The sequence below is a fragment of the Aureobasidium namibiae genome (assembly GCF_000721765.1).
Source record: "Aureobasidium namibiae CBS 147.97 unplaced genomic scaffold scaffold_13, whole genome shotgun sequence".
Lineage (NCBI taxonomy): Eukaryota > Fungi > Ascomycota > Dothideomycetes > Dothideales > Saccotheciaceae > Aureobasidium > Aureobasidium namibiae.
In genome coordinates this window covers 504,031-527,788 of record NW_013581196.1, presented here as the reverse complement: position 1 = coordinate 527,788, position 23,758 = coordinate 504,031, and the positions used below count along the sequence as shown (strand labels likewise).

General features: G+C 51.7%; 11 protein-coding genes across 11 annotated transcripts; 6 read left to right on the top strand and 5 right to left on the bottom strand.

The window, feature by feature from the left end:
• Window positions 1-30: 30 nt before the first annotated feature.
• Window positions 31-3,489, bottom strand: M436DRAFT_51247 (hmg1, hmg-CoA reductase; the record flags this gene model as incomplete). Its single annotated transcript, XM_013570032.1, has 3 exons — window positions 31-394; window positions 448-3,095; window positions 3,148-3,489. The coding sequence occupies 3 exons, from the start codon at window positions 3,487-3,489 to the stop codon at window positions 31-33; spliced, it is 3,354 nt and encodes a 1,117-aa protein (XP_013425486.1).
• Window positions 3,490-4,815: 1,326 nt separating this feature from the next.
• On the bottom strand, window positions 4,816-7,149 carry M436DRAFT_51045 (uncharacterized protein; the record flags this gene model as incomplete). Its single annotated transcript, XM_013569996.1, has 3 exons — window positions 4,816-5,787; window positions 5,836-6,265; window positions 6,338-7,149. The coding sequence occupies 3 exons, from the start codon at window positions 7,147-7,149 to the stop codon at window positions 4,816-4,818; spliced, it is 2,214 nt and encodes a 737-aa protein (XP_013425450.1).
• An 842-nt stretch (window positions 7,150-7,991) lies between these two features.
• Window positions 7,992-8,712, top strand: M436DRAFT_50823 (uncharacterized protein; the record flags this gene model as incomplete). Its single annotated transcript, XM_013569950.1, has 2 exons — window positions 7,992-8,325; window positions 8,375-8,712. 2 exons carry the CDS (start codon window positions 7,992-7,994, stop codon window positions 8,710-8,712), a joined length of 672 nt encoding a protein of 223 aa, XP_013425404.1.
• Window positions 8,713-9,864: 1,152 nt separating this feature from the next.
• On the top strand, window positions 9,865-11,095 carry M436DRAFT_51154 (putative alcohol dehydrogenase; the record flags this gene model as incomplete). The annotated part of the gene is made up of 4 exons (XM_013570014.1): window positions 9,865-9,925; window positions 9,985-10,054; window positions 10,106-10,814; window positions 10,871-11,095. 4 exons carry the CDS (start codon window positions 9,865-9,867, stop codon window positions 11,093-11,095), a joined length of 1,065 nt encoding a protein of 354 aa, XP_013425468.1.
• A 371-nt stretch (window positions 11,096-11,466) lies between these two features.
• M436DRAFT_65541 (yippee-like protein) lies at window positions 11,467-11,853 on the bottom strand (the record flags this gene model as incomplete). The annotated part of the gene is made up of 2 exons (XM_013570135.1): window positions 11,467-11,700; window positions 11,755-11,853. The coding sequence occupies 2 exons, from the start codon at window positions 11,851-11,853 to the stop codon at window positions 11,467-11,469; spliced, it is 333 nt and encodes a 110-aa protein (XP_013425589.1).
• Window positions 11,854-12,816: 963 nt separating this feature from the next.
• Window positions 12,817-13,438, top strand: M436DRAFT_83691 (AMFR protein-like protein; the record flags this gene model as incomplete). Its single annotated transcript, XM_013570238.1, has 2 exons — window positions 12,817-13,086; window positions 13,157-13,438. 2 exons carry the CDS (start codon window positions 12,817-12,819, stop codon window positions 13,436-13,438), a joined length of 552 nt encoding a protein of 183 aa, XP_013425692.1.
• Window positions 13,439-15,184: 1,746 nt separating this feature from the next.
• On the top strand, window positions 15,185-15,730 carry M436DRAFT_50883 (uncharacterized protein; the record flags this gene model as incomplete). Its single annotated transcript, XM_013569963.1, has 1 exon — window positions 15,185-15,730. The coding sequence occupies one exon, from the start codon at window positions 15,185-15,187 to the stop codon at window positions 15,728-15,730; it is 546 nt and encodes a 181-aa protein (XP_013425417.1).
• Window positions 15,731-16,959: 1,229 nt separating this feature from the next.
• M436DRAFT_50926 (NmrA-like family protein) lies at window positions 16,960-17,883 on the bottom strand (the record flags this gene model as incomplete). Its single annotated transcript, XM_013569973.1, has 1 exon — window positions 16,960-17,883. One exon carries the CDS (start codon window positions 17,881-17,883, stop codon window positions 16,960-16,962), a length of 924 nt encoding a protein of 307 aa, XP_013425427.1.
• An 882-nt stretch (window positions 17,884-18,765) lies between these two features.
• M436DRAFT_65538 (uncharacterized protein) lies at window positions 18,766-19,071 on the top strand (the record flags this gene model as incomplete). Its single annotated transcript, XM_013570134.1, has 1 exon — window positions 18,766-19,071. One exon carries the CDS (start codon window positions 18,766-18,768, stop codon window positions 19,069-19,071), a length of 306 nt encoding a protein of 101 aa, XP_013425588.1.
• Window positions 19,072-19,546: 475 nt separating this feature from the next.
• M436DRAFT_65537 (uncharacterized protein) lies at window positions 19,547-20,211 on the top strand (the record flags this gene model as incomplete). Its single annotated transcript, XM_013570133.1, has 3 exons — window positions 19,547-19,557; window positions 19,609-19,931; window positions 19,994-20,211. The coding sequence occupies 3 exons, from the start codon at window positions 19,547-19,549 to the stop codon at window positions 20,209-20,211; spliced, it is 552 nt and encodes a 183-aa protein (XP_013425587.1).
• Window positions 20,212-20,763: 552 nt separating this feature from the next.
• On the bottom strand, window positions 20,764-22,906 carry M436DRAFT_74472 (uncharacterized protein; the record flags this gene model as incomplete). Its single annotated transcript, XM_013570237.1, has 5 exons — window positions 20,764-21,357; window positions 21,404-21,913; window positions 21,962-22,595; window positions 22,650-22,775; window positions 22,839-22,906. 5 exons carry the CDS (start codon window positions 22,904-22,906, stop codon window positions 20,764-20,766), a joined length of 1,932 nt encoding a protein of 643 aa, XP_013425691.1.
• Window positions 22,907-23,758: the final 852 nt, after the last annotated feature.

Below are 23,758 nucleotides of genomic sequence, written 5' to 3'. Positions count from 1 at the left end.
GATGATTGTGGAAGAAGGGTCATCAGGTCATCATCTCTTGGAGGCCATTCCAGTCATGGCCAATCCTTGCGGTAATGGCTTGCTTTGTCCAGGGCTGGGGCTCTGGACTCTGCTGGGTGCGGCTGAAGGTGCTGCCGAACGGTTGTGTGCCATGTGGGCCCTAACAAGGTGACCGGCGGCGAGGGCGGCGCAGAGAGACAGCTCACCAGCAAGAACACCAGCAGCAATAATACGCGCGAGCTGACGAGAGTTGTCACCAGGGTTTGTAGGGTGAGCTCCGCGGACGCCAAGAAGATCGAGCATGGCGGCTTGGGGCTCGAGGACTGTACCACCACCGATAGTACCAACTTCGATACAAGGCATAGAGACCGAGATCTGAAGGTTACCATGAAGGCTGAGCAGATATTAGCATATGAACCAACAGATAGGGAGTACGCAAAAACTTACTTTTTCATGACAGTGATACATTGACTGCTCTCAACGTTCTGAGCGGGATCTTGACCGGTGGCGAGGAAGATAGCAGTGAGAATGTTGGCAGCGTGTGCATTGAATCCACCAATGCTGCCTGCCATGGCACTGCCGATCAGGTTCTTCGAAATGTTAAGCTCGACAAGAGCATCGACGTCGCTCTTGAGGACGGAACGAACAACATCGCGAGGGATGATGGCCTCGGCGACAACACTCTTACCACGTCCGTCAATCCAGTTGATGGCGGCGGGCTTCTTGTCTGTGCAGTAGTTGCCTGACACGGAGATGACAGCCATGTCTTCAAATCCACTGTCCTTCATCACGCTGAGTGCCTGCTCGACACCCTTTGAGATCATGTTCATACCCATGGCATCACCAGTGGTCGTCTTGAAACGAATGTAAAGGTATGTACCTGCGAGTGCAGCCTTGAGGTACTGTAGTCTGGCGAATCTGGAGGTCGAGTTGAAGGCATCCTTCATGATCTTCGTGCCAGCTTCAGAATCAATCCAAACCTTTGCTTCAGCGGCACGAGCAAGAGTCTCGAATCCAACACAGGGTCCACGGGTCATACCGTCGCCAGTAAGAACGGTGACAGCACCGCCGCCAGCATTGATGGCCTTTGCACCTCTACTGGTACTGGCGACAAGTACACCTTCAGTCGTAGCCATAGGGAGATAGTAGCTGCGGCCATCGATATCGATAGGACCAGCAACACCGAGAGGGAGAGGCAAGTAACCAACGACGTTCTCGCAACAAGCGCCAAAGACGCGGTCATAGTCGTAACTCAGGTAGGGAAGCTTGGAACGTTCCAGAGCAGCAGTGACGTGCTTGGTTGCGGGAGTGCGAGAGATGAGAGAGCGGCGGATCTTGACGGCACGCGTCTTGTCGCCGAGAGTTTTCTCAAGGGCGTAGCCAGGAATCTTGTTGCGGAGGGTCAGTTCGGTAAGCTCCTCATCGTTCAACTCGGAAGTTCGCTTTTCAGCAAGCAGTTTCTCGCACTCTTCCTTGGAGCGCTTCTGAATTGCACTGTTGGTAGCATGTCCGTCCTCAAGACCGGCGGCATCGATGTTCATCTTGGGATCGTACTCGGCAAGAGGAGGCAAGGGAGCAGCTTTGGGCGCAGTCTCAGCAGATTCGGTTTGGCCGGGCTCTTTGATGCTCCAGCGCGCAGCATTGAACAGATAACCGTTCAGAACCAGACTGACAGCCAGAGCGATGATGATCCACTTGCTCAGAACGGGGTCTTCGAAGCTCTTGAGAACACCTTCAACGACTCTTCCGCCCATGCTGGAGAAGATACCGTTGGCGTAAGGACCGTCGAAAAGAGACCATTCGGGTCTGTCGGAAGAGTAATGAATCGAGGGGTACTGGAGCTCGTACTTGATGGGAGACAAGACGGTAACAGCGGTTGACTGGTTGCGAAGCTTTGCTTGAGCCAGAATGTGGTCAAGAGCGTTTCCAGCAACCTTGAAAGGATCCATAGAGCTAGAGAGCGAGGGAGAGTTGTTTGCGGCGCCGGTACGGAAGGGGATAGTGCAGAAGTTGAGGACGTTGATGATGATGAAACCAGAGACCATGAGGACCTTGAATCTGGGGATGCTGCTATCGCGGATCTTGCGACCAAAGATCGAAGTCTCACCGTTTACAGCGTCAGGCTTCAAGCCGTCGTTGCTGGAAGCGACACTCTCGGCGACAGTGCGGCTAACGCCATCCTCTTCGAGAGCCTTGCGCAAAGCGACATGGCGCTTGATGCGGTTGACTTCGAGCTTGATGGTCAGAACAGCCGTGTAGAAAGTGAAAAGCAGGATGCAGTCGAAGAACAAGACCCATGCAGCCAAGAAACAGAACTGGCGGAGACCGCCCTGAATACCCGACATGGCACCGGCGATAAGCAGCGTGATCTCGACCATGTAGTCGCGCACAATGCCCCATCCGCGCTCGTGAACGGCAGTCTGCACGGCGTTCTGAATGGTCAAAGGAGATGAATCGCCGTTCTCGCGTCTGGGAGGGTTGAGTGCAGCCGAGAGCACAGCCTGTGTCAAAATGATGGGCTTCTCAAAACCAACAGTGACAACCAAGAAGGGCAGGCCCTCGGAGAGCAGAACCACATTGACAGGGACACCCAGCTTCATGGTGACAACGAGACCGAAAAGAAGGGCAAATGCTGACGAGAAAAGGACACTGGTTGCCAGCCAAGCATTGGAGCCCATGCGACGCATCGAGACGAACAGCGAAGCAAACGTCAAGTGCATGGAAAGGTATCCGAGAGCCATGATGATGATATCGAGAGTCTCTGCGTTGCGGATCAAATCGGTGAAGGACATCCACGAATTGCGGACCCATTCGCGTAGGGAGAAACGACGCGCCGAACCTCTTGCTGCTCTCATGATCCATCTCTTTTGCTCGTCGTCGTCCTCGGCAGATTCTTGAGCCGAGATCTCCTTGATTGAGGCCAAAAAAGCAGGAGTCTCGTCCGAAGGGAGGGAGAAGGCAAGAGTCGAGTCTTGAGACAGGGACAAGCGGCTGGCTGATGAAGGGAGCATTTCGGCCGAGCTATCGTTGGGAATCACAACTGATGGAGCATCGGCATACGAGTCTGCAAATGCGAGGGTGATCAGGGAGATATGCTGCCAGAGTGTTAGTAATGTTCAGGGGGCGAGCGAAGGTGCTAGGACAAACCTCTGCTTGAGCGTCGTTGGAGACGGCTTCTGGTTGCCACTCCCAGGCGGTCTCGGGACCGGCATGCAGAGTGCGACTGCCGTGAGAGAGAGCAGAGAAGTCGACCTGGTTGTTGTTGAACTTTGTCGAAGGCTCAAACAGGCCAGTTTCAAGGAGGCCGATGTAGGTGGTACTGGCGATCAAGGCGCAAAAGACGATCGAGTGGATGGGATGGGTGCATGTCCTGCGAGTGACGCTCTGCAACAAGGGGGTGATGTGCTTGCTGTAGGGACCTGGTTTGGCCGGGTCCTGAGGGCTGTAGAAGCCTCTCCAGCGCGCCGGAATCAACGAAGCACCCAGCATTGTTGTTTTTGACGGATGTATGGACCGGGAATGAGTGAGTCGATGGTTGAGCAATCGATCACAGGCGCATCCCCTCACAGGCTACAAAGCAATTGACACGCCAAAAAGACGACGGGAACAATAGGGAGCGAGACGAGCGAGACAACAGCAAGCTGGCTCGCTCCAAAAGTTGAGGACCTGCCTCAATCAAAGGCGGTCAGGCGCACGGCCACCGCGCGGGACGCTGCTGCCGTTGCAGACACACACGACAGAACAAGCTCCTCGACATTGCCGCATCAGTCGGCCATGACTTCTGCCACAAGTCGCGCATTCTCAAACCACTTCTCGTACGAGTCTCAGCCTCGACAACTTATTTTCTGCCATCTCACAAAGGAACTGGCATTTGACACTCTGTTCTGCATCGCTTGTCTGCCATGATGCACCATGCCGTCGCTCTGCCGCCCGCAGCGGCCGCATCTCTAGAATTCCTCTGCCGCATGTTCCAAACATCCCCAGACTTTCTATTCATAAACCCCTGAGTGACAAAAAAGCATAACTCGTAAATCCGCCGAGTACCTTTGACCATGAGACACCTCCCCCAAATCTCTCATTTCCCTCAACCAAATTCCACTGACGCCTCTGTCGTCGTTAGCTTCGATTGCATTGCATTGTTCTATTTGCCGTGTCTCTCCTTTGTCCTTCCAGAATTTCCTTGGCTTGTCGCATGTTTCGCTCTCAAACACCACGTTTTTGTGAACGCTGAACTTGTTTTCTCGCGTGTAGCGTGGACGCGCCCAGCGCCCTGCAAAGCTGGCTGCCATCTGCTGCAAGATGACGCCTCCAGGAGTTGACATCTTGCATTCGTCTGCACGAATCGTACCACCCTTGGCAGATCGCTCCCAGCCTTTTCTGGAAACTTGGAAACACGAAAAACATGCCGCTCGTACCATTGTGGCACTCCTCTCGGCCCGCTTTGTGGCTCCAATCAGATAAGATGGATAAGATGGTATGGAGAAGATAATCTCTACCACGCTTGATATATCACATGGCAGTCCCAACTTCACTTTTCGAGCAAATATAGTTGATCGTTGAGTTACCCAATGTGGATTCATTCCAAAGAGTGGATAGACTATAAAAAAGGCTTACGTGTCCAAAACCGAATGCCCTATTTCGCCCCACCGGAGATTGTATCTAGTAGGACTCAACCCAGCCGTCGCTGAGTTCGGCAGAAAAGAGAGAAAGAAAGGAAAAACATTACTCAATACCAGTGTTCATCATCCCATGATCCCAACGCCTGTGCTATGCCCGTGGCCTGCAATATACGCCTCGTGTGTATGCATTCGCCCTTTAGCTGAAGTCGTATTCATCTTCGTCGTCGCTGTGCTCGCTCTTTGGTCCTTTGAGCATCGAGAACCATCCAGTACCCGCCTGTTGCTTCTGAGGCGGAACAGGTGCCTTGAGAACAACTGGCTTGTTGCCCGTCATTGACAGAGGGGCAATCTCTTCGATTTCAATGTCTTCTCCGTCGATAGAAGAGTCGTCGTCGCTGTCGTTTTGAGTGTCGCGAACACCAACAACCTTGACGAACTCAACCACGGATGTGGTCAGATTGCTGGCTGCTGCATCGACAAGTGATATCGGTGCCAGACCTTTGGCTGCTGCGTGATTGCGAGTCACCGTAACAAGGTTGTTGGCATCGCGAGACACGCGGGCCTTGAGTTTCTCGGGAGTCGGGCCCATTGTGCTTTGCGAGAGATGAGTAGTCGAAGAGTGAGGAGAACCAAGATTCGAGAATGAACCGTCGACAGCAGATGTCATGTTTCGCACGCTTAAAACAACAGCCTTGGCCTTGTCGAGCGCCGAGTGACGGGCAGAAGACCCATCGCGTGCTGCTTGTAGCAACTCATCGATTGAAATTTGGAAGTTCGTCACATCCATATCCTTTACCAGGCCGTTCGACTTGATGTGTTCGTGCTTGGATGATAGTGCTCTTGCAGCCATGTGCTCCATCGACAAGCCGATCGAAGATGCTTTGAGCGTTCTCAACTGTGTCTTGGTCTTCGCGTAGCGAATTCTCCATTGCTCGTTCTCTACTTCTAGGGCTGCAATTCGTGATTGCAATTCTTCCTCCCTTTCCATGGCTGTCTCACTCTGCTCTGACAGCAGGCGCATCTCCTGCAGATGTTGCTCGGCAGTGAGACGTACCTCGGCTGTAGTCTTTCTGTGTTGCAACAGCTCTTGCTCCAATTCCTTGTAGCGTTGCTGCCAATCGTTGTCATGATCCAGCGACTTGGCCGACGTTGCGTTAGCTCGGAGCATCTCGTTTTCAGTCCTGATCTCGTCCAGCTCGAGGTGCAAATCTGAAACCGCTTGTTCCGTATGAGCACGCAGATTGGACTCAGATTGGTCACGATCCGCTCTGGTGTGCTCGAGTTCGGCGTGTAATGTGTCCAGGGTCTTCTGTGACTCGACCATCTTTAGATCATGCTCTTCTCGTGTCTGTGACCACTCGTTCCTGTCTCTGCTGTGATCTTGTTTGTGTGTTTCAATTTCTGCGTCCTTGTCGTGTAGTTTTGCTTCCAAATCTGCAATCTTGGCCTCGAGTTCTGACACCTGGTGTTCAAAGGCTCTCATTGTTTCGGCGTCTTTCTCGCTAGTGCCGGAGACTTGTCCCAGGCCATATGTCTCGTCGTCGTCTTCGTCGGTTTCGTCGTCTTCTACCATGGTGCTTTTGTTGGGGACCATGGTATTGCTCTGGAAAGTTTGTGGGAGTGGTCTTCCGAAACTACTGCTTGGGCTTATAGGGAGACCGCGAGAATCGGTACGCGGAGGTGGCATTGTTTCGTCCGAGGGCGAGTAGGGCGAATACGGCCCATTGCTAGGTGGTCCGGGCCTGATGCCGGCTGGAGGAGGCCCGCGCATGCCATTCTGTTGGCCCGACGGACGGCGCATGGCGTATGGTGGGTGCTGTCGGCTCGACACTCTGCTTGCTACACTGCCTGTGGGACTGGCAGGTCTGTCCCCATCGGGACCAAGGAGATTTGGCATTCGGCTCCCGAGTTCAAAGAAGACATCGGTCGCAAGTTGTCGGAATCGCTCTGGAGGAAGGGTGGAGAGCTTTTGGCGTGCTTGGTTTCTCTTGGGGTGGAAAATGTTTCTGGGTGGGAGAGACGGAGGCACAATGCCTCCTGGTCGTCGGCGATCATCCTCGCGTCTCTGCAGCTCGTCGAATACGTCGGTACTCAGCTCATTGAACTGCGTAGGCGAAAGACGGAGCAACTTATCCCTTGCTCGTGTCGGCCGTGTGTTTCCCTGCTCGTCTCTCAAGTAGGGTGCGAGGTAAACCTTGAGTACCGAGTAATGGTGGGCCAATGCAGCTTCCTGGTTGTTCGACTTGACTGACTGTCTTCTGAACTCGCTAGCGGCTGGCGAGTACAGGCCAGGACCGCCGCTGACGGAACTCGAGGAAGAAAGGTGGCTGTTGGTTGCGCTAGGTGAGCGCCGCGAGTGAGCGCGACTAGAGAGGCTGTTGTCGGTCGAGCCCTGTGACAATGGCGGGGAATTCTGGATAGGAACAGCAGTTCTGCTGGCTGCAGCAGCGTATGGATCATGGGCTAGGGGGGGTCCTTGGTAGCCGCGACCAGACAGAGAGTCGTCGCGACTGCGATTCGGAGCATGCATCATGTTGGTGGTCGATGTTGGCGGAGTGAATACGAGATGCTAGGATGGCATGGACGTTGTTTAAAGGTAGATTGTTTCTATTCTGCAATCATGCGCTTGACTCGCTGCTCATCGGGAGCTGTAAAGAGTGCTGTCCAGGGTAGGTGAAACGGATCGAAAAAGAAAGGAAAGAGAGAAACAGGGTAACAGTAAGAACAAACAGGACCCGGCGGCAGATGAAAGAGCGTGTGGACGATTGGAATTGCTCACGCGCGAGTCGAGTCGAGCGAGCCTCCCCCTGATACCGTAAAGTTAGACAATTAACGCCGTTGTATCTCTGAACCGTGATTTGCTGCCCTGGAGCGCCGGGCTCGAAGCGTGGCTCTAGCGCGACCCTGCCAAAAGCTGGGCAGACTTGCTGGAAGCTTTGAGATGTCTTCCATCCCTCATCCTTCAAATGAACAAGACAGAGCACGCTCCGTGCCGCGCGTACGGATACGCCTGCATACGCTTATCCGATGCTGCTTCTACATGTGCATCTGCCCTGCTTCTACGAAATATCTGCTCTCTATAATATCCCGTTGTAGGTCATGAGCCGTCGCGTGAAATTGATCATTTCTATCAGGAACGCGTCGACCAAGGGCGTTTCAAGCACAGGGGTTCGCAACGACGCCACGTCCGACATGCATAGCCGACCGCTCGGCTGTGCATTGTCATCCTGTATCCAACTGTGATGGCCGCTGTTCACTATGACCGGAGGATTCCTCCTTTCCGACTGGCTCCACGTCTTATAGGGGTGAGGCTTGGGCCTTGCTGCCCTCGACTAATCCTGCTGTTCAAGTACTCTCTACGCTGTCCAAATCATGCCAGAGACAACGCCATACTGGCAGGTCAACGTTCCCACGGATCAAAGGTCTGCCGATTGTCCGGATTTCCTGAAAGACGCAAATGAGAAGGATCAGAAGATCCTAGCAACTCCAGATTCCGAGTTCCGTCGTCTGTCATGGCACGAGGTTCAAGAATTCATACGGACGAATCGTATCGATCTGTTCCAGCGGGTCCCGAGCGACCTGCGCCGCTACAAGGCTTATACCGCGAAGCTCAAGCAGGAATTCGGCTCGGTTATGAACTTTGTCATGGCCGAGAGATTGAGATGGCAAGATCTAGTGCCTCAAGGCGAGCCCTTCAGCAACCCAGGTAAGATCTTCACAGACTCCAAGTCGTACAGTGTTGATACTGGCCATAGACGACATCAAGATCTTGCTCAACGACTGGCCTTACGGAATTGATACAAGAATCGTACATCTAGTCGTATGGGTCAAGTTCCAACTGGAAGAAGACACCATCACCGGCGACCTGACCGATTCAGCCAGACAGCAGATCGATTCCTACGTCAACCAGACATTCCGAGACCACGTTGGCACCGCAAATTGCATCTGGTTCAAGAACTGGGCTTCCCTCAAATCCATACATGCTGTGGAGCATTTTCATGTTATGCTGTTTAACACGGATGCCAAGTTTGTGGCAGACGTCACAAATGGTGATGTAGCACTGTTGGACAAGATTAAGATCAGCGACGTTTGAGGCTATACATGGCAACATATCAAAGATAACAACGATCTATTCTACCATAATTTGCCCACCCGTTTAGGGCCCGGGGCTGAGTCCGGCATGTTGCATACAGGACGACCCTGCTCTTCTCGGACCACAATCTTTTAGACATGTTATATTAGTCGGCAGACCCTACTTAATAACAATGTAGTCGATACACATATAGACTGCATTGTTATCTCTAATATAACGTATTAGCAATGTGTGCTTGCTAAGTAGATAGAGAAGTCATGATGTGTAGCGGTTATAAACTGTTAAATAGAGGTATATAGGAGCTGTGAGTAGATAAGAAAGAAAGAAAACGCTTATAGTGGATGGTCGAAAAAAAGATGGCGTACAAGGCAAGGAAGCATAGAGTGGTACACAAGAGGGCAAGAGCAGTAAGGGACGATCGAAGTGGAATGTGCACGACACTTAATCTAGGAGCAGCTATACTACCTACCTACTTTCAACCGCATATGACGAACGCTGTATGGATGCCCAGATTCGCATATACAGGCTGAGTGGCGGCGGTTTGCGAGCCTCATGAAGAAGATGACACCCAAACAAACGATTCATGACCACTTCCAAACGAGACCAGCTTCTGACAAGAAGGATGCGCGTGGACATGTCCACGAATCAGGAATCCTACCTGTTCATGAATGATTATGGAGAGTTGAGGTTCATGGTGCTGAGTCGAAGAATCTCATGAAAGAGTCCCGCAAACCTCTAGCTCTCGGGCAGGAGGAAGAGTTTCTTGCTTACGCTATGATGGCGAAACATGCGACTGAGAGAACATCGCTACTACATACCATTGATCGGTATACCACCGTCCATTGATACGTTCCTTGCGCCCTGCGACGCCTTCCGAAGCTTCGAAACAGTTCCGATCACGGTATAAGTGCGACCAACGTCGAGCAAAAGGTGTAAAGGGTTGATCACACCACGGTCCAAACTCGAGCTTCTGTAGACGCTGCTCCGTAGCAGATGCGATGACGCCTCCGACCCCGCTGTCTTGCTGCTGCCCCGCCAAAAGACCGAGCCTCGGGACCACGACTACAAAAGGTAGAGCTATTCCTTCGATCGAAGAGGAGGTTGTTTTCGAAACACGTTACTGTGTGAGAGAGAAGCGCCAATATCGAAATCATGTCGCAAACTATGAAAGCTGTTGTGTTCAAGGGACCTCACAAGGTCGTGATTGAGGACCGTGAGTGTTACTTCTCTGGAGAAATGTTGTATACCACAAGCTTACGCAGAAACATACAGGTCCTGTGCCGAAGATCCAAGATGATGGAGACATCATTGTCAAGGTCGAGTACACAGCACTCTGCGGCAGGTAAGTACAATCATCCGTACACTTTTTTGTCACACCTGACCACAGTCCCAGCGAACTGCACGTCTTCCGCGGCCACCAAGCCTCAGCTACCGATTTTATCATGGGCCACGAATTCACAGGCCGCATCACCCAAGTAGGCTCAGCCGTCAAGACCCTCAAAGAAGGCGACCTCGTCGTCTCTCCTTTCACAACTTCCTGCGGCGAATGCTTCTACTGCAAACATGGATTCTCCTCTCGCTGCGAAAAGTCACTTCTCTTCGGCTGCCCTAAGCTTGATGGTGGTCAAGCTGAATACGTACGTATCCCTACTGCTGAGGGTACGGTGATGAAGGCACCCGAGGGACTGGAAAAGGAAGCTTTGGTGCTGATGGCAGATATCTTCCCCACCGGCATGTTTGCGGCTAAGAATGCGTTCAAGGAGCTGAGCAAGGAAGAAGCTCAGGAGAGCACAGTTGTATTGCTCGGTCTGGGACCCGTGGGTTTGTGTGCATTGGTTAATGCCTTGGACTACAAGCCCAAGCACCTCCTCGCTGTTGACAGTGTGGACAGCAGATTGAAGCAAGCCGAGGGTCTCGGAGCCGAAGCCTGGAACTTCATGACCGATAGAGAAGGTCTGGAAAAGAGAGTCAAGGAGCTCACTGACGGCAGAGGTGCTGATGTCGTGATCGAGGTTGTGGGTCTGTCTCCTGCACTCAAGCTTGGTTACGACCTCCTCAGACCTTGGGGTATCATTTCGAGTGTTGGTGTACACAATGCTGAGGTAATAATATGTTTGATGACCGCAAATGAGCAACTTGGGCTGACGAGCACGCACAGATCCCGTGGACAGGCAATCAAGCATACAACAAGAATCTGCGTGTTCAGATGGGTCGCTGCCCTGTCCGTTCGATATTCGCAGAAGCACTCGAAAAGCTTAAGGCAAAGCAACACCTACTCGGCTTCATGTTTGAGAAGGTCATGCCGCTCTCTGAAGCCTTGGAAGGCTATGATCTCTTTGACAAGATGAAGGTGCAGAAGGTCGTCTTCGAGCTTGAACATTAAGCGACAGAGTTTGAACAGATTGGCCTGGAGAGATTACCTTGGGACATCAATCTGATGGTTGGACATTTGGTCGTCCTAGCTTGTAACAAATGTTGGTACATTGGATGCAAAGAAGTAATACAGTGTAATTTTTGGTCATTTGTATCATTTGTGATTGAGTGAGCTCAGAGATAGCAGATATCAGCACATATAGCTCCTATAGTTTTGAGCAGTAACAAGCAACTCCACCGTGCGAAACTCCAGAAAGCAAAAGACAAACATACTCGATACAGGCTCCTAGCCTTGACACCATAACTCCTTGCGTTGTTCTCATAAGCTCAGTGTGTAGCAAAACTCCTTGTCGACAATCGTAAAGCGATGAAGCAACATGCTCAGTTGACGCTGCAGAGTAGCTCTGCCTCGAGGATGTATTTGCCCTCCTTGTACTTCTCGGCGGCTTCGTACGCCTTGTCGTACTTCCAACCAACCGTCTCTTTGCACTGTCTGCAGGTGATGTCTCGTACGACATGTCTTCCAGTGGTCATGTTGCGTTCGCCAGCCTCGCCGGCCACGATGTTGACGACGCTGTTGAACAAGAAAGCCTTGCCATGCTGGCCCCGGAAGTTCTGCAACCGTAAGCTTGGAGGAACCCAAAACGTGTCGCACTGGAGAGGACGTACTCTGCTCACTATGTCATCGTGGTCTGCCAGGTGGGTCTTGCAGGTCTTGCAGCCGTAGATTCGCTTGCAGTTGAGGTAAACGTTGTATGCCAGGCCCATGTCGCTGTCAGCTGGGCGGCTGCGTGATCTGAACCGTATGTTGGGCGAACGACGATGGAGGCTTCTGGGGAGGTGTCCGGGTTTCGAGCGGGCCGCCAGACAGGCGGTGCGATCTAAGGTGGGCGGAGAGTATGGAGATTCAGGTATACAGAGAGCACGTGTGATGGACAGACAAGCTCTTTGGGCAGAACAGGATCGCCGTCGCTCTGGGCGATTGCCGAGTGGGCAGAAGTCTTGGATGTACGACGGGTGATGAGTGGAAAGGTTGTGGCTAGACCCTGAACGGCAGAAACCGGATGTAGGCGGGGTTTAGAGCAAGATAGCAGCGCAGATGGGCGATGTGGCAGTGTCTGGATGATCAAAGTCGAAGACGGACAGGTTGCAAAGATGCGGTGAGAGAGACGATGTAGGATGGCAGCTAGCAAGGCTGGCTATCAAGACAGGTCGTTTGCAGACGCGGGGCAGCAGAGACAAGGCAAGAACCATCAGTCGTGACCGTATCACGTGGGGGCTCACAATCCACGTCAGGAGCGAGTGTCAGAGAAGACCACGGGTAGGCAGCTGCTTCGTGACAGCAGACTGCAGGTGCGACCGAATTCGATTTGCAGTACTGGCAGTAGAGAAGTGGTGGTCGGTAGAACTCTTGCCCTGCATGCTTTTGGAAGAAGGCGATGCTTATCGATTGGGATGGAGGAAGGTGGGAGGGCACACACTCCCGGCGGCCTGAGCGGCTCAGCCCTGCCCGCCCGAAACACAGCCGTCTGTCTTCCGCCCGATACTGCTGACGCTTCCTCTTTGTTGTACATCACCGCTGCTTCGACCTTGCAACACTTGTCCCGGACATCACTTCTGCTTGCCTCCCTCCTATAAACATTCTGCGAGGTTATCTTTCCGAGGACTGTCACCGCCACTCATCTTCTATCTCTCCCGGCGCATTCAACGTCATCACCGACCCCTGGCAGCATGGCTTCCGAGACGATAAACTTTGGCCAGATATTCGCTGTCGCCGTCGTGGGCTTTCTGCTATACCGCTGGTTCTCTGGACCCAGTCCGCCATCATCACAATCTTCTGGTCGCAATGGAGGACGTCAAGTCAACCCCGAGCACGTCGAAGCGGTAGCCGCCATGTACCCCCAGTTGGACAGACGAGCAATTATATGGGATTTGCATCGAAACGGAGGCAGCGTACAGGCGACTGTTGAGAGACTTCTCGGTGGAAGAACCTTGGAGACGGTACGTACAAGCTGCTTTGCTCGCTTGCCGCAGCAATTAGGCTATCAGATCTGACTGACAGCAACCACAGCCCCCACCATCTTTCCAGCCCCCGATACCTCGCGCTGCAGCTGCACCCGCCGCTACCAGACCTGTAGCTGAGGTCAAGACCAATCCCGATTTGATCACCCGGTACAACCTCTCATCTCGTGTCAACACAGCAGAAGGCAAGCAAGAGGCAGAAACAAACGGCACCAAAGGGTGGTCTCAGAACAAGACAGAAAGATCCGAGATTCTGAAACGAAGAAGGGAGGAGATGGTGCTGGCCGCCAGAAGGAAGATGCTGGAAAAGGACCAGACCAAGGCTGCTTAACGCATGTTCCGTATGACAAACAGGCTTCCCTGTATATACACACAATCTTTTGCCAGCGAACAAGGACTATCTTAGATTCGTGACGGTTGTGATTCTGATCAAGGCTGAGATGTGCTCTATGGCTGCAGGTATAGATGTAGGCCATCACCCGAGTGGTATTCAAGAAGGCTGTCATGCACAGGCTGGTGTCTGGGATTGATCGCGTGCGTGAGGGCCTCGATGGCAACAGGCCTGGACATATGTAGTGATCGACACACTTGCTGCTCTATACAGCTAGCGGCGGATCGGCCCGTTGAGGCTCCGATAATGCTTGGACAGCAGCACCGCCGACTGCGACTGCGACTGCGACGCCGACACTCGTCGACCTCCAGAGCCGTCGCACAATTCTCGAGTAGTCGCTTGGTTCCGAGTCGAGAAGAACCTTTGCAGAGTAGAATGAATCGATCAGGTATGTTGGTTCCTCAGTCTTCCTTGGTACTCTCTTGCGCCCAGCCGATATGTGGTATCGTCAAGCGTGCGCAATGTTCGACGAGCAATGCGCGTCAGAGTGAGCATGGTACGAAGGATAGCACACAACCACACAATCGAGACAGCGTGGACTGGCTGAGACAGAGACGATCTGGGACTGACGTTAGCATATAGGAAACGGACAGCAAGCACTCCGCCCAATGGCCGGCAACGTATTCCAGACAGCGAGCGCAAATCGCAACACGCCGCTCGCCTCGCAACGAGCAGGACAGACAGCAAAGCTGGGAGGAGGGTCAAGTTGGACTTTCGGTGTGCCTATGGGAGTAGGAGCAGGAGCGCCAGGCCTCAGTGCCTCGTCGCGTACTCCTCTTGCCGGATTTGCACAGGTCATAGGCGCATCTGCGTCGCAGGCCCCCCTCGATCTCTCGTACGTCCACGCACTCTCTTCGCATCCATTACATCCATTCTATCCCAGTCATCCATTACCCAAAGCCATTGTTACCTTGCATCATCATGGTCAACAGAAAGATCCGCAGAGGCAGGAAACCCAAATACACCTCTCTCGACCTCGAGAATGATGCCAGCTTCAATGCGGGCATGCTGAGCATTCCCATCACTCGACGCACTCCCTCGGGTCATTACATTGTTGACCAGAGCACCGTGACTGACGACAAGTACAACAGCGAGTTCCCTTCGCTCGGCCCACAACCCCAGCAGGCCAACGCATCGCAAGCCTGGAACACCACAGCCCTCCGCACACCTCAGCAAGCCCCTGCTCAGCGCGCAACTCCCTCGCAGCAGCCCCAACAACAACCCGTCCAACAATCCCAGCAAGCCCAGCAACAACAATCGCAGCCCCAACAGCAGCAGCAGCCCCAACAATCACGCTCTGTCTCCGGCCAGACGCACGAATCACAGCAACAGGAACTTTCAAACATGGACAGTCAGTTTGATGGTCAATCGCCCATCTCTGGACGTGCCGGCAGCGAACAGCCTCAAGATGAATTCCCACCCCTTAGCAACCAGGCCCAGCTGAATGGCCGTGTCAACGGTTACTCTCACGAAGACGGCGCTTTCGGCTCGGAATCATCACGTCCCAGACCCGCCAACCCACCCGGCATTGAACAACATATGGGTTTGATGCAGCAACAACCACCCATTGGCCAGGCCAGCGCACAACAACAACCCTCGCAACACTCATCCAACTTTGCGCCTCAAATGGTTGACGCTCCTATCACCAGCCAAGCTGTTCCACAACAATTAAAACCCTACGATGAAATGACCGAGGCCGAGAAATGGGGTCTCCCCGGTCTCCTGGCAAAGATCCGCAGCAACGACGCATCCTCTGCCTTCACTATGGGCGTCGACATCAATTCGCTCGGTCTTGATCTGGATAGTCCCGAACCGCTGTTTGCTACTTTCTCGACCCCTTTCGCCGACAACCGATCACGTCCTGTCATTCCAGAGTTTACCCTGCCTGGCGGTTACACAGTCACAAACGTTCCAGCCCTGGCTACGCGCATGAACGCCTTCTCTGACGAGACCCTCTTCTTCGTCTTCTACCAGAACCCCCGAGATGTCGTGCAGGAGCTCGCCGCGGGTGAGCTGTACAGCCGCGACTGGCGTTGGCACAAGGAGCTGCAGCAGTGGATGATGAAGGATAGTCAGATGGCTGCTCCCATCCGTGTCAGCGAGCGTAGTGAGCGCGGTGTCTACATCTTCTTCGACGCCAACAACTGGAGACGCGAGCGCAGGGAGTTTGTGCTCAACTACGATCATCTGGATCAGAGACACGGCGCCACCCAGCCCCAGGCTGCACTTTAGGGAAGTGTTCTGGCCGCCCCGACTTTCAGGAACCGTTCTATTGATCTTCCCGTACGTTCCGCCCCTCGCGTCCATGATCCTTTTCTCAACCCAGCCTCGACTCATCTCCGTGGAGGTGCATGCTCTACTCTTCGTCCTACTGGTTCTTCCACCAATGATGCTCAGTCCAGCCCTTCATCCTCTGGACTAGACACCTCTGCTCCTTCTTGGTCGACCCCTATGCGTTCAGCTACCTCTTCTACGCTTCGCCCTCCCCCTGGCTTACCCATTCCCGCAACTCTACGCGGTCCACCTCTACGTCGTGAGGGCTACCAGCCTTACCGCTTTGGCCACCTTGCCTTCCCGTACATTGAGGCCGAGATGAAGAGGAAGCAGGACGCTGCCAAGAACAACAACAGTGCTACTTGATGACAGAGACGAGTTCGCTTTCTCACGTTCGTAATGAAAGACTAATACCACATCGCGTGGTTCCAACGGCCCCCTTGATGCAATAGCTGGTCAACAATGATACAGCTTGGCTTCGATGTTTTGAGTAGTACAACCAAGGGGCGCCACGTATGCAACAGTAGACCAACAGTTGCTTGGTAAAGAGATAAAAGAGGTTGAAAAGGGGAATGGATGGACTGATAGAGGCGCGAGACCTCCTCAGCTAGTATTGCTAGTAATAAATCACCTACGTTAGCCCCACCATATCCTGATCCCCTATGAGTTAATCGCAGTGCGTGATACCTCACTATGTGCAATGGCAGGTCACAAGTGACTGCAGAATGCATAGTAGTTTCGAGAAGAAAGATGGTTGCCAAGGAGAGCCATGGTATTGCCGGCTCTCTCTAAACACGGATGTGATGTGGACACTGTTATCCAGTTTTATAGCGTGGACATCTTTGTGGAAGGAGTATAAGAGATGTAGACATCCACTCTTTACTCCTTGTCCTTCTACCAACGTCAAGCATGCTATGAAGATGCACGATAATTTCAAAAGATAGAGGTGTATCCATTGAGAGTCGTGACATCTTGAACTCTATATGGGCTTGCCTGTCATCCAAAAATGACTATGCATTTATATAGCGTCTACGGGCTGGGACTCTGCAGGAGAAGCATGGAAGTTGTATATCTGAGCACAAAGAGAGGCTATAAGACGGCAGATTGTGCATTAAGGTTCTCATTCTTATGTGACATTAGAAGGCCTGGTTACCTGAGATTTCTCGCGACATCCAATCATGACTTGATCAGTTCTTCTTGAAAGCACTCTCGTTGACAATCCAATCACCCAAGGTCTGCAGACCAGGGTGTTCCTTCTTGAGAGCAGCAATGTCGACGTTGTAGCCATCGGTCTGAAACCATCTGAACATGGTACTCAGCTCCTTGCTGACCCAAAACAAACCCGATCCCACAAACGAGAATGTGTTTGGTGCTCCGTGTCCCACAGCGTTCTTCCACACCTTATCAGCTTCAGACAAGGTGAGTTCATCTCCCGCAAGAGAGATAGCACGGCTGTTGTATTTGGCCGGGTTGCGGAAGGCCTCAGCGGCAAAGTGGCCGATGTCGCGCACACTGATCAACTGCAACTTGCGGTCTGGTTTGAGGGCTGCTGACCACATTGCGCCAAAAGTTTTGCCCATGAACCCAGGGACCCAGTTGTCCATGAAGCCGACGGGACGCAGAATGGTGTACTTCATGTCAGTGCCTTTTGCGCTGTCAATCAAATGGCGCTCGATGTTGTGCTTGGAAATGAAATGAGGCACTTCGGTGGGGTTGTCGATGGACTTGTCACCACCGCGATCCACCGAGGTGAAAACGAAATGCTTGACACCGTGCTTCAGTGCTTCGTCCACCAATGCTTTGCCGGTTTTTTCTTCGGTCTCCACACTCTGACCTTTACCTAGGAATGTGGTGACAGCGAAGACACCATGAATGGGCTTCTGAAGTGCTTCAGCGGCAGCGAAGATACCGGGCACATCGTTGAAGTCTCCGGCGACCAGCTTGATGGCTGGGGATTTGGCTTGCAGGGAGGTCGCTGAGGCGGAAGAGGGGTTGCGAGTTACGGCTAGGATTGTGAAGTCGGAGGTGTGGGATGGGGAGCTGATGAGAGCGTCGATTGTCGCACCGCCTTGTTGGCCTGTTGCGCCGGTGATGAGGAGGGCTTTGGACATTGTTGCTTTGGATGGGAGTTTTCGTTGATTTATGATGATTGGTTAATTGGTTGTTATGTGACGGAGATGGATGATGGTTTCAAGTCTGTGTTGGATACTTGTAGCTCTGGATCGGATGTTCTTGCTGTGGTGCTGATACAAGTTTACGATGGGGAGTCACAGTCCTTTATAGCTCCTTCAGGTACCGTTCTGACTATACCTACGACATTTACTATCTATCCTTGTACCTCGAGCTCAAGCTTCAAGCTCACGCAAGGAGGAACATTGCTCCGAAGCACTCGGTCTCTGTGAAGCTTCAATCAACCGACTCGCGCGGATGAACAGCCACAACGAAGTCCTCCCGAGGTTTATCCACAGAGGCTCTTCGTCAGCCATCAAGGTCCGTACTCGACCGTTCTCGATTCGGCCTTGTAAACTCCTGCGACGGAGACATGGGTTTCCTGATTCGGTCGACCATGTCCTGTCGGCTGACGTACAGTCTTGGGAGGATTCACGGAGGGGCAATCCTACAAAGTCTTTTGCCAGTTCTGTCTCCTCGAGATCTTGCTGGTATCGTAATCAAGTTAGGTGTTTCGTAATCATACAGGAACACGATTGACGATGATGCCATCTGGCATGAGTCCATTTCTGACGCTGGTTCACTCGAATCTTAACCATGAAGATCTCATGCCGGTCGACAAGTCAGATGACTGTCTCACGTGTCCATAATCAATCCTCCCAAGCTCAACAGAATTCAAGTAAGGATCGAGACTTACAAAAGACGATGTCTACCAGGACTCGAGCTCGGTGGATAGTTCTGTCAAGCAAGTCAATCATTCAGTCCACGGCCGCTTCCTCGACAATACTACCACATACCTCCATCCATCAGTCACAACTGCAACCATGATCGCCATGAGAGATACGATTGCTTTCACCGATCAAGCGCGCTTCGACAGCTTCATGAACCAACACAGGAATGGCAACACCATGACTTCATACGACTTGATCGATGGCAATGTCCAGATTCGCATCGTCAGATCCAAGACCCTCGAAATACTCGCAGAAGCCACCTTCGCTGATAGTGGCCTTGCCAAGCAGTTGCTCGTCAAGATGGGCGATGCTGCAAAGAAAGTCCAGAACACAAGAGCGAATGTGACTGAGAGGGGTATCCATAGTACGCCGGAACCGGAAAGAGAAGTTGTGGTTTGATTGCGGGAGACTTCATGAAGATTTTCGATGGGAGTTGATAAAGACATTCGGCTTGCCATGTTCCAGTCTGCCACCGATCTCTGAGCAGTGCAGTAAAGGACAACGTCCAGTTTGGCAAGTTCATACTGTTGGGATTGTAGACATAGAAGCACTGTATCAGACATCAGGCTGACTGGCTTTTCATGTCGTTCGACTTGGTCTTCTGGAGGGATAGCTACAACTCGCGTCGAGGTAAACAAGTGACTCGCAGCAGAGCGAACGTTCGTGTTCGTCGGGTTGGTGTTTGCTTGTCGACAAGTCTGGTGCCCTGGCGACGCACTCGACGCACGACGAATTATCCAGCATCTCACGAATACAAACGTTCACTCATGATTGTTTCGTTTTTCTTTCTATCTCCCATCATACCGCAACACGGCACGCGACTTCCTCAGACATCACTACCAAGAAAACTAGTAACGCACCTTCAGCATCCATCATGCCTGCCGCGTAAGTATGCACACACTGTCAACTGTCCTCAGCGCTGACTCCTGTATAAAGACACATCCCTGGCCTCAGCGAGAAGATCCGTTCTCTTAGACGCCCTCAAGCCACTGAAGTCTTCTACTCTTGCAGCCAGCAGGAATGGGACGTTCTGTGTCAGCAGACCCTCGTCGACCGAACCAGAGCTGCCGCCACACGCACTCTCATCAAGAAGAGTAAGGCAGGCGTCCTCCACGAGACTGCCAAGGGAGAACCAGCACAAGTAAAGTGCTCTGGTTGCAAGCCCGGTACCAAAAGCGAGGGTTTCCCTTGTTACTTGAAGGCAAACAGCACTGCTGTCACCTGCGGTCATTGCAACTACCACAAGAGATCAAAGTGTGGTATGTACTCATCGCTCGTATTGCGCGTGTTGGAAAATGGAACTGACCATGCTTATGTCCAGATGCTCAGCGCGCTCCTACTGGTTCCTTCAACGACCTTGCTTTCAGCCCCATCTTCACTACAATTGATGAATCCGGCGTTATCGCTCCCTACGACCCTCTTCTCGCGCCTGCTGCTGCCCCTGTCGAAATGACATATCTGGAATGGTTGCAGGCCGAGTACAACGCAGAGTTGGCTCGTCTGAACCACGAGGTGGACATGGGATGGTACCAACAGTAGATTCCCGGGTCAGAGTGTGTGAACGATTAGCTAGTACGGCTTGACAAACATCGGCAATCGGGTCACGAACGTGACATTAATGAAATTCGTTCGCGCTTTTCCATCGTTACAAGCCGTGTTGTTCGTGCCATGTTTCCGTATTCTTTAAGTGCTGATGTACACAATTCCGTTCCGGATCACCACGATATATCAGCTATGAAAACGCACAAAAGTCTCTGAGATAGAGCGCTGTCCAGAGAGGGTCCATCAATATGATGTTCTCAGTTTCCCAACACCTCTGTGCATTCTTATAGCTACGTAAACGCCCTGCAGCCTACGAGGAGAATTTGTAGGGTTGTGACCTCTACTAACAATACGGGCAATGTATTAGCTATAGAATTGTACGACGGTTCGCCGACTAAACCTCCGTCCAGAGAGTGTCGGTCTTGAGATATATTCCAGCGGATACTGCCCCGTGTCTCGATATCTCTGTGCATATCTATAGCTATACAAATGTAGCTGCAACCTTTAGTAGGGAATATGTAATTGTCCCACCTGAATATCAAAACTATATCACGCCTCAAAATCCGGCATTGATACATATGGCCATATATCAGTCGTATCGAAAGGAAACAGCGCTTCTAGATCAGCATTATCAAACGACAAGAAATCCTGCACATTTGGCTGGAAGATCGCCATCTCGCTGGTCATCTCATCCATTCGCAATGCATCCATACTTGACGATTGTTGCGGTGTAATTCCTAGTAACTGTTCAGACTTTTCCGCTTCGAATCTTGTGATGCAGTCAAGAACAGCATCTAAATGTTGACAGAATTCTCTAGCAGCAATGTTACCTAAACGATCGAGTTGTTGCATCAGGTGGTGTGCTGATTGGAATGTCTCTTTGTCTGCTTGTGCGTTGGACCCGAGACAGAGGTTTGAAACTGCGAGGATGGTGGCTGCAGCGAAGAGATACTGCGCTGATGAGTAGTCTAGTGCTGGAAGTGCTGTCCATGCTTGGGTCAAGAGACGGCAGGTATGTCTTGCAGTGTGGACACAAGTTTCAGCTAGCATGAACGTTGCTTGAGGGATCTCGTCTTTTCGGTTTGTACGGTTGGTGACGTGGAAGACTTGGAGTAAGGTTGGTCGGGTGGCAAGGATGACACACTGACACTGTCAGCGACATTGAGAATACCGGCGATATTCGACTTACCTGGTTGAAAGACAGATGCAAAGCGACAATATGCCAACTAGCAGGTTTGTCCGGCCACATCCTAACACTTTCGGGTAATGTTGCCGACCAGTCTCGAAGGCTCTTGAAGATAGCTTGTACTTTCTGAACAAATGGCCTATCGTCTTTCTTCCGGCTGTATAACGTCGAGATTGTCTCTCCAGCGATACTCGCTAACCGCATACTCGCACAGATATAGTCGGCACTGACCACATCACCTTTCTGTGCGTCGGTAAGACCAGCATCTGAAGGTGGACTGACTTCTATACTATCGTTGAGGATGAATGCAGAGTGACCGATCTTACTTGCGATGAAACGGTCGAGAGCATACACCGTCCACCATAGACGTGCTCTCATCTGTCTGGCAGCCAGATCTGGTAGTTGAGATTCTGCGATATTGTGGTGTAGACCCAAAGTCATGGATAGTCGCATCGCAGACCCAATGTACCAGTACGCCGAATGACGTCTATTCATCGCCAATGAGTATATCGTCTACTTCTCATCAGCAATCATATAGTTATATCATCATTTCTTACTTACAAGAGAGATCAAAACTTCAACATGATCCGCTGTTGCACGTTCTGGCAGTACAGGCAAGAGCAACCTAGCTCTTGCAAAATACGGTAATCCAGGAAACACCATGTCCTGAGCTTCAGCTAACCTGGGCGAGTATACTTGAGCGAGTGCGAACAGAGCAAAAAGTTTACACTCTTGCATTTGGCTCAAGGATGATCGATCAGTGTACGCTTTTTCCAGATAACTTCGAACACTGGACAGAGAAGAGAGATGATAGCACTGTCCCACTGTCGCAATGACGGATTCAACGAGCAGATATGCTTGAGGCCGGCTTGGCCATGGTGCATTCTCGTTTGCTGCTTGTAAGATTTGGCTGTCTTGGATATAGTGTGTTCTAGCAATGTGAATTTCTGCTTGCGTGTGAAGTAGGAGTTGCCGTAGACGCGATGAGAATGCTGTACATGCTGCCTCGCCAATGAAGATGGGACTTTGATCCAGTGGAACAAACCAAGCGTCGTCTCGCACCAAAGGATTTCCTGAGTTTGTGGTGGTAGATGGCTCTGGTGTATTACCTTGGCTTTGTTGCTGATCGTCGCCCTGAGGTGTGGAGGCGTCTTTCTTGAGACGTTCAATCTCTTTCAATAAATCATTGATATAGCTTCAGAGGACGTCAGCCTTCATCTACCATTTCATCGCGAGTCACGATAGCTACCTTTCCCGGACGGTAGTCTTTCGATCCTTGATCGGGTATTCACATACGACATTGTCGGCGACTCGACAGTTCTTACAAGGCTTCTGGCCATCACATTTGATCTTGTGTGAATGGCATCGCTGACAACTGTGATCGGTATAGTTGGTCAGTTTTACCGAGGCGGAGGAGGAGGGTCAGATGGCATCATACGCAACGCTCTTTCTCGGCTTCTTTGACACCCTATGCTCGGAAGCTTTCGAAAGTCTTGTTGTTTCCATCCTGATTCCGTGCGAGACTTAGATCCTTCTTCAGGTGGAGTGTTGAAAAGGTAAGAGAGGAATGGTAGGATTGTGTATGGTGTGTGACTCCGCTTCGGCGTGATGCTTCATCTTGCCGAGGTGCTTGGTAACTGGTAACGGGAATGCGATGTTATCATGTCACCTCCTCATCTCGATCACCAACTTCAGACTCGGATGAGAATAAAACTACAGATACTTTCAGGCAGTGAGCCTTGTATGTCTAGGAGGTTTGATGGATATTCAGTAAAAATGTTCTATCATAGCAGAATGTGTATGTGGAGAAATGCTTGGACTCAGCTAAAATCCAGAAATCTGGACCGAACCACCCAATTGACCCATGTCTTTGCTAAGTACGACATGACATACGTATTGGTCGCAGTGAGATGTCTGGGATCGAATGTAGTGGTTAGTACCATCCGCAAACATCCGATGAACGATTGTTAATGTTAGTTTGTTCTGCCAGTTCAGACCCCATCGCAACTGTTCCCAGGAAAAACAGCTGGTTGAGTAAGGACCTGGCGATCTCGAGCACATCACGTGGTGTTCAATCGCCATAGACCTGGTCGGTTAGCTCAGTTGGTTAGAGCGTGGTGCTAATATCTGTGGTATTGTCCTGATGATATTGACACGCCAAGGTCGCGGGTTCGACCCCCGTACTGACCACGATTTTGCCATAGAACGGTATACATATTGTCAGGGATATTGTGGTGGCTACAGAGAATTTTTTTCACTCATATGTGGATGGTTACTGTTTTGGGACTGGCGTTGGACTCGAGCGTCGACGCTAGCTAAATATGGTCAAAGCTTGGCGGCTTGCTTAGACCTCATCTC